Source organism: Microtus pennsylvanicus, chromosome 9, assembly GCF_037038515.1.
Source record: "Microtus pennsylvanicus isolate mMicPen1 chromosome 9, mMicPen1.hap1, whole genome shotgun sequence".
NCBI lineage: Eukaryota > Metazoa > Chordata > Mammalia > Rodentia > Cricetidae > Microtus > Microtus pennsylvanicus.
In genome coordinates, this window is record NC_134587.1 from 40,694,255 (window position 1) to 40,709,778 (window position 15,524).

The 15,524-nt window shown below is 54.3% G+C and overlaps 1 protein-coding gene across 1 annotated transcript in view; it reads right to left on the minus strand.

The window, feature by feature from the left end:
- Positions 1-434: 434 nt before the first annotated feature.
- Notch1 (notch receptor 1) overlaps positions 435-15,524 on the minus strand; it is a 46,574-nt gene continuing 31,484 nt past the window's right edge. The window contains exons 19-34 of the mRNA XM_075985505.1: positions 15,135-15,336; positions 14,201-14,354; positions 13,883-14,067; positions 13,330-13,462; positions 12,866-13,123; positions 12,669-12,781; positions 11,250-11,821; positions 10,649-11,050; positions 9,476-9,624; positions 8,382-8,598; positions 8,080-8,167; positions 7,824-7,989; positions 6,258-6,553; positions 4,864-5,011; positions 4,670-4,767; positions 435-3,518 (exon numbers count right to left, since the gene is read on the minus strand). Coding sequence (XP_075841620.1) covers positions 2,073-3,518; positions 4,670-4,767; positions 4,864-5,011; positions 6,258-6,553; positions 7,824-7,989; positions 8,080-8,167; positions 8,382-8,598; positions 9,476-9,624; positions 10,649-11,050; positions 11,250-11,821; positions 12,669-12,781; positions 12,866-13,123; positions 13,330-13,462; positions 13,883-14,067; positions 14,201-14,354; positions 15,135-15,336 — 4,627 coding nt within the window. The 3' untranslated portion in view covers positions 435-2,072. The remainder of the gene's footprint in view (positions 3,519-4,669; positions 4,768-4,863; positions 5,012-6,257; positions 6,554-7,823; positions 7,990-8,079; positions 8,168-8,381; positions 8,599-9,475; positions 9,625-10,648; positions 11,051-11,249; positions 11,822-12,668; positions 12,782-12,865; positions 13,124-13,329; positions 13,463-13,882; positions 14,068-14,200; positions 14,355-15,134; positions 15,337-15,524) is intronic.

A 15,524-nucleotide genomic window follows, 5' to 3' on the forward strand; every position in this document is an offset into this window, starting at 1 on the left:
TAGGGCAGGAATGCATACAACAGGCAGTATAGATTGGCTGGATCACCAGGAGAAGGTTCTGTGCGTCCCATTGGGGGGATATAAACAGTCAACAGGTTCAGCGGGGATGACCGTTTGCAAGAGGGCACAGCTGAACTTGAAGAAGCTAGTGGTTATTGGGCTCAGAGGATTGTCATTATACAAGGTTGCCTCCTCTGATGGGGATGGAGCTGACATCAAATCCATGTCCCCCTAAGGGGACTGCATCAACTTCTCTGGCAGCTGTCTTCCCAGCTTGCTCTCCTGTGCTGTCCAGCTTCTAGAAATGGTATGTCCCTATGATCAACCTTGCTGTTATTACTGTGTATGAGAGGATTCGGATTTCGGTTATCTCAGTGTAGAGTGGCCCTTGCTCTGCCACCCACCCCACAGAGTGAGCCAAACAACACGGGAAGTTTAGCAAAATCTGGACAACCATCAACAACATTTTTTTTATTGCAAATTAGTTAACAAAAAAGATGAAAAAATACATCATTTTCATTACCTACAGTTTTACATGTAGATAACTTTTTTTTTAAGTTTCCTTTTTCTGTAAACTACACTTTATTTTATAAAACATGGTAAGAATCAACATCTTAGGATGTGTCTGGTCATACCTACTAGGAATGGCCCAGACACTGACCCCCCCAGAAGCCAGGAGGAGCTGCCCTGAGGAGGTGGGCACCTGCCCCTGAGCGAGCCTCCAGCACACAGTGTCTGGGTGAGGGCTTGGTGGACGGCAGATGGGCCATCCTGAGTTGTGCTCTTAGGAGCTACTGGTTCGGCAGCTGTAGGTCATGAGGCCTGGGTCACAGTGAGCCACGTTCTGACATTCCTCATCAGCTTGACACAGGACAGACTTGTTCCTTTAGATTTTTTAAACAAAATCCACCTTTAAACATGTATTTACAGGTACTTATTCTGCCACAGGCTTATACTTGATACTGCAAGAATCTGTTGTGAGCACTGCCCTGAACCAGGAGGGACTTGGCAGAAGCAGGCACCACCTACATTCCAGCACACTCAATGTGAGAGTCCCCACCCAGGGCAGTTAGGGGATCAAAGCCCAGATTTCCTTGAGGCCTCCTCAGTGCAGGCCACTCTGGCGAATCCACATGCACATTGGAGCCCTTCAGCAGTCAGGTCTCGGGAGCCCAGGCCCACGCACGGACAGTCCATCCTCAGTTGAGTTTGGATGATGCTGGGGCCCCACAGGAAAATGTCCGGGCAGTATCTTTCTCCAGAGGGTGGGGTTACTCCACATGGCCCCAGGAGGCACCACATCCTGCATGGCTCACTGGCTCAAGATGTCAGGAAGGGGACAGTGGGGCAGGGCCAGGGGGGAGCGAAGTACTCCCAAGGCCCATAAACACTACTGTGGAACACGGAAGCCTGAAGACTCATGACTGGTACTGGGTAGCACATGCCAAGACATCTCTTTAAACCCACACTGGTGGTTTTAGAAAAATGTATAAACCACATCATTTTACTTGTTTCCTGTTTTAGGTACAAAACTAATCTCCGAGCCCAAGGTGTGAAGGTCTTGGCCTGTCTCTAAACACATCTACAAATCCGGGAGGAGGGGGCAGTGGTTGGAGGTTGGCAGGCATCTTGGGTAGATGGGGATTTCTGACCATGGCAGGTTCCAGCTTCCCTTCTGTCATGGTTTCTCTTTTGATTTTGGAAAGAAGCAATCAATAAATAAACAGCATTTACAAATCATGAGTCCTTGTTCATATTTTACAAACACACAGGGAACTTCACCCTGACCAGGAAAATCAAGGCTCTGAGAACTAGTTTATTTTCTTGGAACAGATAGGTCTTTCCCTAGTGCCATAGAAAACAATACATATAAATAAAAAGGCAGTGTTTCTGTGGAAAATAAAAGTACATAAATAAATACTAAAAAAAATGGAAATTCTTGTCCTCTTATTTTGTATAAAAACATTTTTTTAAAAAAGCTCCTTTGGTCGCCCCTGCATCCTGGAGCACTGGAAACGACTCCCAACAGGGCTTGGGAACGGAAGCTGGGGTCCTGCATCCCGCATCACTGTTTACTTAAACGCCTCTGGAATGTGGGTGATCTGGGACGGCATGCTGGTGGGCGGGCTGGAGATGCCCTCGGACCAATCAGAGATGTTGGAATGCGGGGAGGAGCTGGACCACTGGTCAGGGGACTCGGGGGATGGGGTGAGGAAGGGGTGCTCTGGCACCTGCAGCTGGTGGCTGGGGGTGTTGTCCACAGGTGAGGATGAGTAGCTATGCTGGGAAGGAGGGGTCAGGAACTGGGTGGTGGTTATGGGCGGGACCATCGAGGATGGCAGCGATGTGGGCAGGGCCTGGTTCTCCTGGGGCAGGATGGTGTGCACAGGCAGACTGCTGGGGCCCAGGGGCTGTACATCCGCCTGGCTGTGCTCCCCACCCAGGAAGCTCCGGCCCAGGTGCCCATTGGCTGCTGAGCTCACACTGAGGTGTGGCTGTGATGGCGGCTGCAGGTTCTGAGGCTGGATTTGTAAGTTCTGTGGCTGCACCTGCTGGGTCTGCACCAGATGGGGCTGAGTAGCCAGCCTTGTGTTGGGCAAGCCCTGGTAGATCATCGGGGACAAAGTATTGGTGGAAAGGCTGCTGTGTAGCGGGGCCATCATGCCATGCTGGAGGCCAGCTGCCTGTGTGCTTAGCGTGCCCGATGCCACACCTGATCGCAGTGGGTTGTACTGGCTGGGCACCATGCCGTTCTGCAGCCGGGGCAGCCACTCGCACTGGCTATTCAAGCTTGCAGGTGTACCCACGGTGAAATTCATAGCCCCTGTGCCATTGGTACTCAGCACTGTGCTGGCACTGGAGGTTACAGGCAGGTGGGAGAGGCGTGGGGGCGGCGGCTCAAAGGCCAGCCGGCTGCTTCCTGCCAGCGCTGCCATCTCAGGTTTGGCCGCCACATTCAAGTGGCTGATGCCCAGGTGGGTGTCAGGCATACCAGGCAGGTGGCTGAGAGGCATGGATGGAGACTGCTGGAACGGGGAGGGGAGGAGAGGTGGAGAGGCCACGTCTGACAAGTAGCCATGAGGCGACTCGAGGGAGTCCACAGGCGACAGCATGCTTGAGCTGTCCAACAGGCAGCCCTTGCCATCCTGTGACTTCTTCCTCCGTGCTTTGAGGTCCTTAGCTTCCTTGCTGCCACAGGCCAGCCCTTTGGTGCTGGGCTTGCGGGCCTTTTTGCCTTGGGTGGCAGACTTGAGGTTGCCCAGGTAGCCATTGGGTGAGCAGAGTGTGGGAGACAGTGTGGGCGTGCCACCCAGGGCAGTGCCGTGCAGCTGCGGACTGCGCACCAGGTTGTACTCATCCAGCAGCCGCACGATATCATGGTGCATGCGCTCCTGAGCAATGTCCCTGGGCAGTCGGTCCATGTGATCTGTGATGTCCCGGTTGGCGAAGTGGTCCAGCAGCACTTTGGCGGTCTCGTAGCTGCCCTCACGGGCGGCCAGGAACAGGGGAGTCTCCTCCTGCAGGACATGGACAGGAGGCCTATGAGGGAGCTGGGCCTGGGATAGGACCTGCTGAGTCATCCATGATGGATGGCCTGGGAGGAGGAGCTAGGGAAGCAGGGGTTCCTCTTCCTCTTTTCACAGTGGGCCTAGACTACCAGGCTTGGAGAAAGGAGGGTTATAGTGGGGCCTCCCTATGTTACCCAAGATGGCCTGCAACTCAAAATCATCTTGCCTCAACATCCTAGTGCTAGGATTACAGGCGTGTGCCACCACACCTGGCTGGTCCTGAGCCCCCTTTTTAGAGAATCTAGATATATCACTTCATACCAGAGAAGGTCTGTGGGACCCTCCATACTAAATCCACAGGGCTTCCTCTGTGTGGGGTCAGGCTGCCAAAAACCTACTGAACCTCGTGCCCTTTACCCTCCTCAAAATACTGCAATTTGGGGACTCAGGAACCTTTAAGGAAAATCTGTCCAAAGGACTGCCAATGGCTGTGGCATCTCAGTTCCTTCCAGGTCTGCTCTGCTCAGTAGACATAACCATACTTCTGCGAGGGGTGTGAAAGGCCTAGGAACCTAGAGAGGCGTCTACCAGGCTCTGATTCTCTTGATAACCACTGGCCCACCCCACACCGGGGAGAGGCCCTGGTGCCTGCTGCCTGCTGCATTTCCTGCCCTGCAGTGAAGCTGGTGAGCGAGGCATGGACTTGGCACTTCTGAGCAACTAAACAGTACTGGAGCAGTAACTAGCCCTCGACAAACGACAAACAGAGACATTGGGAAAGCAAGGTGGGGAGATGCAGCCTAGGATTTCCTTTATCCCAACAGAGGGAAGATGGTAGTAGTGGGCCATACAGAGCCACCCCACCCAAGCCCTTTGGCCAATCCTGAACCCCTAGGGTCACCATACCCCCCAAGGACAGAGGGGAACAAAAGGTAAGGTTCAAGTAACAGTGACATAGGACATTGGCTGCTGCCTCACCCCATCTCCTCGGCAAGGGTAAGTTACTTTATCTGCTGTTGTCCCAAACCCCAGCCCCCACACTTAGGAGGTGCCAGAAGAATTAGCTGTGTCCCAGACACTCTAACACCCCAAGTGGTCCCCATATGGGTACACTGGAGTCCCTGTACTGCCCCTGCGGTTAAGGCAGCCCCTTTGCTCACCTTGTTGTTTTGCATGTCTTTGTTGGCTCCGTTCTTCAGGAGGACAACTGCAGCATCCACGTTGTTCACTGCCGCTGCCCAGTGCAGGGCTGACTTGCCTGGAAAGGAAGCAAGGAGAGAGGAAATTAGGTTAGGGCTGACCAGACCGTGGAGTGGTTGATGCCTTCCATAGCCGGGCTCTAGCTTGGGCCTACCTAGGTCGTCCACAGCATTGACGTCTGCATGTGAGTTAATGAGGTCCTCCAGCATACCCTCCACGGCCAGGCGTGCAGCCAGGATCAGCGGGGTTGTGCCATCATGCATGCGGGCATCCAGGTCTGTGGCTCGGTTCCGGAGCAGGATCTGGAAGGAGGGATGGATTCAGGCAGACTGATCCAAACACAAGCTGGTATCTCCAGGAACCAATGCCCAGTTGTTCCCATGACTCAGATGAACTCCCGAGGAAGATGGGATGTTATGGAGCTACAGTCAATGTGCAGGAGGGGCTAGGGTTCCTACCCCAACCCCTGGTGACAGAGATGACCCACTGTGACCACATGTGGCCTCATCTTATGGTCATGGCTACCAGAAACATCTCCAGGTTAAAGGAGTCAAGCTTCTGCCTGGCATGGGGGACAGAAGGGAGGGGAACCAGGGTGCATACACACAGCCCACAGCCATACTTGGAACTGCTAAGCTGCCCTGATTGAGTCACAAGTGGGAGGAGTGGGATAGAGACCTGAGTAAGGACTCTCAGCACTGCCTAGATTCCTGCAGGTCATACACAGATCTGTGTAGGCAAAGCAGGCCATGTGGGCCTGCCCTGGGCTCATCTTACCCTGTGGCTGATGTCAGCCTCTCTTTGCTATTTTGAAACAGGGTCTTTCTTTAATGATCAGGCTAGCCTTGCGCTCATAATCCTCTCAGATTCTAGAGTGCTGGGATAACAGGTGTGCACTGCCCTGTCTGGTTAAATCTCCTCTGCAGACTGACAGTATGTAGCTCGAGTTAAGACATGATGAAATGGCAAGCTTTTTGACGTCAGGTCTATGCCCCATTGGAGCCTGCTCCAGGGCAACCTAGAAGATGGGACCTGGTAGCCGGGGTCAACGGCTGGCAGCATACAGGAGTATTTACTAGGGATGGTCCCTGGAGACCCAGGCAACTCAATCTCTAAATCTACCCTGGCTGACTTCAGGCTTCCAGGCAAAGGCCAGGAACAGCAGCCTCTAAAACTCTCTTCCTGCCGCCATGGGCTATGCCTGCAGCCACAGCTGAATGGGGTGGGACTAGGCTGCAAGGCTATAGCACTGGTCCAGGGGCCTCAAGTCAGGCCATAGCCTGTAGACAGAAGGGTCTTACTGAGGGTAGGGAGGCCCTGCTACACTCTGTAGGTTTCTCAGAACCACCTTCAGCCAGCTAGCCCAGAGAACGCAGGTGGGGCTTGATGCCCTCTGTAACCTGGACTTTCTTCAATGTGCAGTTTCAGTGTTGAAATGCCAGCTGTTCTTGCCAAGTCACACTTGGAATTAGGGCTTGCAGAGCCTATGCCAGTCAGACCACCGCCCCAGATCAGGTCCACTGTCCCCAGGGATGGAGGGCTGCCTACCTGGAAGACACCCTGAGCATCTGCAGAAACAGCTGCATGCAGTGGGGTGCGCCCCATGTTGTCCTGGATGTTGGCATCTGCGCTGGCCTCCAGCAAGCGCTTGGCAGCATCTGAACGAGAGTATCTGGCAGCCAGGTGCAGGGCAGTCTCCCCTGTGCGGTCCGTCTGGTTGTGCAAGCTGGCGCCCTGGTAGATGAAGTCGGAGATGACAGCAGGTGCATCTTCCTCTTCCTCACTATTGCCTGTCTCAAGGCCCCCTCCACTGCAGGAGGCGATCATGAGGGGTGTGAAGCCATCTGCAGAGAGGAGAGAGACAGGGGTGGGCATGGAAGTGGTGGTATCGGCCTCAGGGAGGGTCAGTACCCAGCCATGACCATGGCAGTCCTGCTACAGCCTTCAGTTCAAGGGACAGTTGTGGGGACAGACACACACCTCTCAGCACACAGTGGCTACTGGGGGCTGTTGAAGTTACCTTGAGTTTCTGCAGGATAGAGCCCTAGTATAGCTACCAATCTGTAGTATGGAGTGATGAAGACCCCTCCAGTTTTACTTCCTGACCTGCCCTTCAAAGAGGATACCCTTCATTGAAGATCCATCCAGGAAAAAGACAAGAAAAATGTACTTTAAAAGTCACTATTGGGCAAATGAGATGGCTCAGTGGGTAAAGGCCTTTGCTGCCATTCCAGAAAACCTGAGCTTGATCCCCGGGAGCCACATGGCAAAGAGAGAATAAACTGATGCAAGTTGTCCTCTGACCCCCACGTGTGCACACTATGGCACATGTGTGCCACTCACACTTGAATAAATGCTTTAAAATATAATAAAATAATTTCCCACAGGTCAGGGAACCCTGATTGCTCTCCGAGCTGATGAGGGAGAGGGACTTGATCGGGGGAGGGGGAGGGAAATGGGAGGCGGTGGCGGGGAGGAGGCAGAAATCCTTAATAAATAAATAAATTAGAAAAAAAATATAATAAAACAAGGGCTGGAGAGGTAGCTCAACAGTTAGAGCACTGGCTACTCTTCCAGAAGACCTGGGTTCAATACCCAGCACCCATACAGCCGCTCACAGCAATCTACAATTCTAGTTCCAGGGGATCAAATAGCCTCTTCTAGCTTCCACAGACACTAGGCATGCACATGGTACACAGACATGTATGTATAAGCAGAACCATGCACATAAAATAATATATATACACACATATATTTTACATACATATATTCATATAATTTAAAAAGTCAACACTTTAGCTAGTCGTGGGGGCCACACCTATAAACCCAGCACACTAGAAGCTGAGACAGAAGAATCATATTTGGGGCCCAGCTTCAAAAAACAAAGGAAAAAAAATCAACACTTGGATGTATTGCAAAGCAGCATTTCATGAAAAAGTATACCGTGGGGGCAGTGGTGCTGCTAGGCAGAGCTATTCTATGAGTCAACCCTTCTCAAGTCCTACTGGCCTCTAAGTCTATGCTAGTGTGTGTGTGTGTGTGTGTGTGTGTGTGTGTGTGTGTGCGTGTGCGTGTGTGTGTGCGTGTGTGTGTGTGTGTCTCCAGTGGCCTTACCTGGTCCTCGGACATTAACATCCATGCAGTCAGCGTCCACCTCACCCTGAGGCGGTGTTGGGGCCATGGCAGACATGCGTAAGTCGGCGGCATCCAGGTGCTGCTGGGTCCACTGCCGGTGGTCAGTCTGATCATCCAGGTCAGGAAGAACCACTGGCTCCTCAAACTGAATTTGGACAGAGTAAGCAGAGCCTCATCACTGGGGGACCAGGTGGGAAGTGCCGCCCAGGGAAGCCTCGGAGCCTGCTGGACTTACCCGGAACTTCTTGGTCTCCAGATCTTCGTCCCCCCACTCGTTCTGATTGTCGTCCATCAGGGCACCGTCTGAGGCATTCTTCAGGGGCCTGGGTAAGGGCATGGGGAGACTGAGCAGGGGCTCCAGGGAGTGCCCTGTAGCCACAGTACCTATGGATATCCTCTACATGCAGGTGGGCTCAGAGCGAGGACAGGGAGCGATGGGCCCAGGGGCTTGCAGGAGGTAATCACCCCCACCCACCCACCCACCCTGCTACTCACTCACCCCCCCACACACACATAGTGGGAACAGTGTCCACTCACTTGAGGCCGACAGAGTCCTCGCCGAGGGGCTCTCTTCGCTTCTTCTTGCTGGCCTCTGACACTTTGAAGCCCTCGGGGAACCAGAGCTGGCCATGCTGCCGCCGGCGCTTGCGGGACAGCAGTACCCCACAGCCCACAAAGAACAGGAGCACGAAGGCGGCGGCTGCCACGTACATGAGGTGCAGCTGCGGGGGCACGGAAGGCTCCACCGTCTCACCTGCGGGCAGGGGCGGCAGGCAAGCACCCCACGTCAGGCGTGGTGATGCTGTGGGCCGGCGGGGGGCGGCGGACTGGCTCCACAGCCAGTTCCTCCTCACCCACTCTCCTCCATCCCACCCCCCAAAATAAGGTCATTTTCTACGTGATTAATCAGAATTGCAAACTATCGCTAAATTCTCTCCTGCACCAGCCGATCTGTCTGGAGACAGTGCTCACTTCTCCCCTTTCGAGGAGGAGGATTAGCGAACTTCAAATCGCTGCGCTCGCATTGAGCTGTTAAGACAAAGGATTTAGGGGGATTTTCAAGATACAAACTTCAACACTTCACATGACACCGATCAATTCTCTCTCTCTCTTAAAAAAAAAAACTGTAATGATTTTGAAATAATACCCAACAAAGAAAAATCAGGGGTAAAGAATGGGGAGACAAAAAAGCTCCCCCACACTTTCTGGTATATGTGTACAACTAAGCTTTATCCATGGCTGTTACCATCCACAGGGAGGGAAGGCCATCAGGAAAATTCCAGAAAAGCACTCCCTGAGCTCTGGAGGGCAGTTGGCACAAGGAGTGAGAGACAGGCTCTGCCCCTCCCAGACAGACTCCAGCAACCCATCCCTGAAGAAGCGCGGCTGGGGAGTGGGACGCTCACTTAAATTTTCTTTTTAATGTGTGTATGTTTTGCCTGCATGTACGTCTGTGAACCCTGAGCATGCCTGGTGCCTGCGAAGGTCAGAAGGTGTCAGATCCCCTGGGACTGGAGTTACAGAGAGTTATAAGATACCATGTGGATTGTGAGATTTGAACCGGGGTTCTCTGCCAGTTCTCAGCCGGCGTCCTTAACTACCAAGTCTTCCTTCCAACCATGACCACTCACTCTTTACGGCCTCGATCTTGTAGGGGATATTGAGGTTGCCCAGTGAAGCCAGCGCGCCCAGGAAGGCGGCCACATCGGTGGCACTCTGGAAGCACTGCGAGTATGACTGGACACATTGCCGGTTGTCGATCTCCAGGTAGACAATGGAGCTGGGAACACACACATCGGCTTGAGATCAGACATAGCCTAGCATGCTGCCTGCACACCTATCACCCTGATCCAGAGAGCATGTCTGACAACAATAGCCCTGCAACTGGACGGTCTCTCTGCAGCCCCGTTTTCAGCACTTAGCAGGGGCTCATCCCCCTGCCCAACATGTCTTTCACCCTTGCCCCTTAGGTACCACAGCACCCCTTTGCTTCAACTCAGAGAAGAGAATGTCCTCAGGCATCCATGGCCCTCTTGAAAGCAGTATGTGATGCCCCACAGAAGTGCAGGGATGCAATTGTGGGTTATTCCTCAGAACTCCCCAGGGAGTGGCTTGAGGCAACAGCAGGATCGGATGCCAGAGAGGTGAGACTCTCATGCCAGCCGGGTTACCCACTCTCAGGCTCTGGCCCCTCAAACACAGGATTCTAATACAGCCTCCAGGTGACAATACATTTCTGACCTCTACTGCAGTTCCATGCCAAGGAAATCAGGACTAAGAACCACTGGGGTCAGGAGACACTAAGGTGCCATTCTGGGACCCTCAAATGCAGGGTGTGGGGGAGGCATAACTTGACCTCGTTGGTCATCCCCAGGTGGCTTCGTGAAGCATCCACGAGATGCCCTCACTCACTGCCACCCTTGGGTCTTCAGCTGTCAAGGCTCAGCAACAACGCCCTCTTCATTCCCCACCTGCCTCCTCTGCAGTGCGGGTAAGGGGGCTGTAGAGACTGAGGTGCAGGCTTGGTCTAGGATGACTTAGCTTCAGGGAACACCCTGGAGGCTTTAATCAGGTTGGTCCCAATTAATCACCTGGTACATAGTGGGGCCTCAAAACCTCAAGCTTGGCAAAGAGTAAAGCCTGCCACGTGCCTGAAGAGGGGTGACCTCAGCACTGCAGATCCCTTTTGACCATAAGTCGCGGTGAATACTATCTCCCCAGAGTTCACCTCCAGGACTAAGCTGGCAACAGGGTCCCGGGATGTGGGAAATAGCCCATGGCGGCTGGATCTGGTGCTCACTCACCCCCGGATGTCCATGGGGTCCAGTTCCCTGCGTTGGCGACTCCCACTGGTGCCAGGAAGCAGCGAAGGGGTGGTCCAACCCACAGCGGAGCGCTTGATAGGGTGCTTGCGCAGCTCCTCCTCGCGGCCATAGTAGGGGAAGATCATCTGCTGGCCTTGCGCGTCACGCTTGAAGACCACGTTGGTGTGCAAGACGTGGCTGAGTTCCCGCAGGAAGTGGAAGGAGTTGTTGCGTAGCTGCTCAGGGGGAAGCAGCACCACCAACACCAACGTGCCGGCTGCCAGCTGCTCGGGCACGTGTTCAGCGCAGTCCAGTCCGTCCCACTCACACTCAGCGCTGTTGCAGCCCTGGTCGCAATGGCCGTCACTGAAGTGGTCCTTGCAGTACTGGTCATACAGGGGGCTGAGGGATACGTGACACACTCAGTCTTATCCCAGTCTGTGGGTCTCACACCCACCCTGACCAGCCCAGACCTGGGAAACGTGCTTGGTATCCCCTAAGAGCAGGGGTAGACATTGGCCTCAGGTTCCCGGTATTTGGTCCTTCCTCCCCCAGCTATCTGCTGAGCCTTGGGATTCTGAAGCAACCCAGCCTTACTTACTTGCACTGCCCTTCGGTTTGCTGGCAATCAAAGCCATCAAAGAGGCAGCCAGGTGAGTTGCACTGGCGGTCACAGTGGCCGTCACTGAAATACTTCCAGCACTGCAGGGACTGTGTGCAGTTCTTCCAAGGGTCGTTGAAGTTGAGGGAGCAGTCGCCACCATCCCAGCCACATGCGTGGTTGTTGCACTGGAGGTTGCAGACCTTGTTGCCTGCGTCCACCTGGCACTCGGGCAGCTCACAGTCCTCCTCAATTGGTGGCGGGGGAATGTCTCGTCCAGCACCTCCCGTGAAGCTGTAGTCTAGGATGTGGCACAGCAGCCCGTTGAATTTGGCAGGACAAAGGCAGCGGTAGAAAGGGCTCTCGGATGTGGGCTCACAGGTGCCCTGATTGTAGCAGGGGTTGCTACCCACACAGGGGCTGCTGGCCGGAAACTGGCACTCGGGACCAGTGAAGGAGCCCAAGCAGAGGCAGGTGGGACTGCGGGGGCCTGAGATACATGTACCGCCGTTGAGGCAGCGCAGACTGCCACAGGTGCGGGCATCATTCTCACACGTGGCGCCCTCAAAACCCTGTGGTGGAGAGAGAGGATGGAGCATTGGATCAGGGTGCTAGGATTCAGGGACACCATGCATCCCAGCCTAGGCCTAGCCACATCCCATGACCTATGAAAGGTGTCTGTGGCCTTTCCCCAGTAACAAGACCCTTGAAACATCCTCGCCACAGGAAGGTCAGAATTGCCAAAGGCTTTGAAACAGAGCAATAGCTGAGTGGGTAGAACCCTAGGAGTTTTTAGAGCCATGAAAAACCAGGCCGACACTGCTCCACTGTATGTGTGAATTCCCAAGGGGTTAACACCCAGAGCAAACACTGCACACCAGTGCCAACTCTGAGTGTGACCAGCGACACCTTCCATGCAAGGTGGTAACCATAGGAGATGGCAGGCAGGGTAGGGACCTGGCCCTCCTGATAAGTTCTCATGCAAACCTAAAACTGCTTTAAAATGAACATCTATATAAAAACAAGAGGCTGGGCTGGGACCCAGTACCAGAACATTTGCCCAGAATGTGTGAGGACCTAGATGCTCAATCCAGCAGAGCAGGAAATAAACTTCTTTAAATAGAGTCTTGCTCTGTAGCCTAAGGTGGCCTTGAATGCAGGGCAATCTTTCAGCCTCAGCCCCAGAGGACTAGAATCACAGGCATATATGTGTTATGCCCACTCAAGTTTTATGAATGAGCTGAGAGAGTGGGCATAAGGGAGCATGGTTCTTGGTCCCTAGCCTCAGCTAGACGCCTTCAGGCTAAACTACTCTGGGTGAGGGTGGGTAAGGGACAGGTCCATCCAATGTAAGATTCAGGGGTTCTGGCACCCTCAGACACGGCACCCTAGCAGCTGTACAGGGCCAGGGGCACCTACCGCAGGGCACCTGCAGATAAATCCGCGGGCGGTGTTGGAGGCCACGGCACAGACACCCCCATTCTTGCACGGTTTGCCCCTGCAGCCATTGATGACTGACTCACAGCGGCGTCCTGGGTGAGAAGACAGTAAGTAAGGAGCATGCCCTGCTGCCACTGCCCGTCCCCCCATTCGGCCCACCTGCCCAAGGCACGCACCAGTGTGGCCTGCCCGGCACTCGCAATGGAAGTCGTTAACCCGCTGCACGCAGTCCTGGGTGCCATGCGGGTCACAGGGGTTGGAGAGACACTCGTTGACATCGCCCTCACACCGCTCCCCGACGAAGCCTGGTGGGCAGGTGCAGCTATAGCCACCCACCTGGTCCACACAGGTGCCATTGTTGAAGCACTTGGGGCTTCGAGTGGCAGGGTCAAGGTGGGGGTGGCAGTCATCAACATTGATCTCACAGTGTACACCTGCAGAGTGACCAGGGACATTATCAAGGAACGGTACTGGCTGTACTCTGTCCTATGTGGTCCAGCACAGCAGTTAGGAACCGGGACCCAAAGAAAGCGGCACAGGGCCAGTGAAGTCCATCTTCCTACTAAGATTGGTCCCACAAAGCGAGATAGAATGAGTTCCGGCTGGATCCTCGTCACCCTACCCAGGTCCCCATTCTTACCCTGTGTACCCCTGGGGCAGGAGCACTTGTAGGTGTTGGTCAGATCGATGCAGGTCCCCCCGTTTTGGCAGGGCTGGGACAGACACTCGTTGATCTCCTCAGAACAGTTAGCTCCGTGATAGCCAGCCACACACTGTAGAAATGGCACAGGCCACAGCTTGGTTGGAGTCAGGGTACACACTTAGGCCTACACTGGCAGTCTGAATGGGGGCTCTACCTAGCAGACCCTAGGTAGGACCTCGGTAAATTAAAGTCAATGTCCAAGGTGGGGAGGGGACAACACCTGGTCCCACAGGGGTGAGGTCTTGGAGCAGGAGTTGGGTAGCATAAAGCTCTCTAGGAAGAGTACCCTGGGCCACTGCTTGCACCTCCTCTTCCAGCACATCTGCAATGTGAATGGATCCTGCCCAGGTGTGTGACACCTTGCTCTAACAAGACACTGGACTCAGTCGGCCATCATACACCAGGTCCCAGCTCCAAAGCCCTCCTGCGGCAACACTCATGCCAATAACCCCTGCCCCGCGCCACCCCCCCACTTCAAGACAGCCCATACCTTGCAGGAAAAGCCACCGAGGTAGTCAGTGCAGGTGGCTCCATTCTGGCACGGGTTAGGTGAGCACTCGTCCACCTCCTCCTCACAGTAGCTGCCGGTGTAGCCCGCCTGGCAGTGGCAGTAATGCTTGTCTTCCTCATCCACACAGAGGCCTCCGTGCTGGCACAGGAGGGTGACGTCGATGCCTGTGGGGACCAGACGAAAAGGAGCTGAGACTTGGGTCATGACTTCCAGGACGACTACTGCCCACGTCCTCCTGACCTGGTAGGCCTGGCCTGGGCTGAGCCAGGGCAAGGACAGACGGGCTGGGCCAATTACCTCGCTTCTGTGCAGCCACCTCGCAGGACACGCTGAGCACGTCGCAATTGAAGCCAGTCCAGCCGCTACGGCACTCACAGTGGTACTGCGTGTTGGTCTGCCAGCACTTGCCACCGTTCTTGCAGGGAGCCGAGTCGCACCAACGCACAAGGTTCTGAGGACACAGACAATCGTCAACCTCCTCCCCCACCAACTCTGACTGCCAGGGACTTCCTCTTGCCCTGGTCCTGGCCAGCTCTGAGTAGCGCAGCGGTTCTCAGCCTTCCTAAGGCTGGGACCCTTTAGTACAGTTCCTCATGTTGTGGTGACCCCAACCATAAAATAATTTCATTGCTCCTGCATCACTGTGATCTTGCTGCTGTCGCAGACTGTAATGTAAATATCAGATATGCAGGAGATCTAAAATGCAACCCCTGTGGGGGTTGTGACCCAAGGTGAGACCCACTGGAGGGGGACATTCTGTCCCTCCCTCACCTCCTCTTACACCAGTTCAGAGAGAATGTCACCTAAGAACTCCCAGGCACCGGGCTCACAGACTCCTGCCCTGGGAGCACTCTGGGCACACATGGAACACCATGTCTCCCTTGCTCTTCTTCAAGGCCCTCTGCAAAGTCAGAATGTCTACTGCCTTCCCTTGGACATCCTCCACCAGAAGGGAGCATGCCCCCAGGCTGCTTTAGATAAATGGCCATATAATGCATTCCATAGACGCAAGAGCCTGGCATCCCCACCCACTCTCTCCCTTAGAAAAACCCATCCTGGCATTTTCCCAGAGAATGTGGGTCCACTCTGGCCCCATAAACCCATAATGACACCTGGGAGCCCTCTCTGCTCCTGTGTCCCTGGCCTTCTGAAGGCAGCATGGCCAAGGGCTGGGCACCGGGCAGTGGAGAGTCCTAGGCCCTCGGGGTCATACTCTGCAACCTCGGCTCACCTGGCAGTTGAGGCCAGTATAGCCCTGTGGGCAGGTGCACTTATAGGTACCATAGCTGTCTTGGCAGGTGCCACCGTGCAGACAGGGCCGTGAGTCACACTCATTGACATCATACTGGCAGTAGCTGCCTGTGAAGCCAGGTGGACACAGACAGGTGAAGGAGTTGATGCCATCCACACAGGTGCCACCATTGAAGCAGGAGCTGCGGAGGTAGACAGGAGCAGAGGAGAGTGAGGGAGTGTGCTAAGGTCCTTGCCTGGAGAAGTCAACGCCATGCTAGCCTGGCTACAACACTCACGTCACGACCAGAGATTTTACAGCACACAGGTACATGACGGTTAAAAAGGAAAAAAAAAATCAAGGGCAAAATCAGAATACTATAGGAAACAC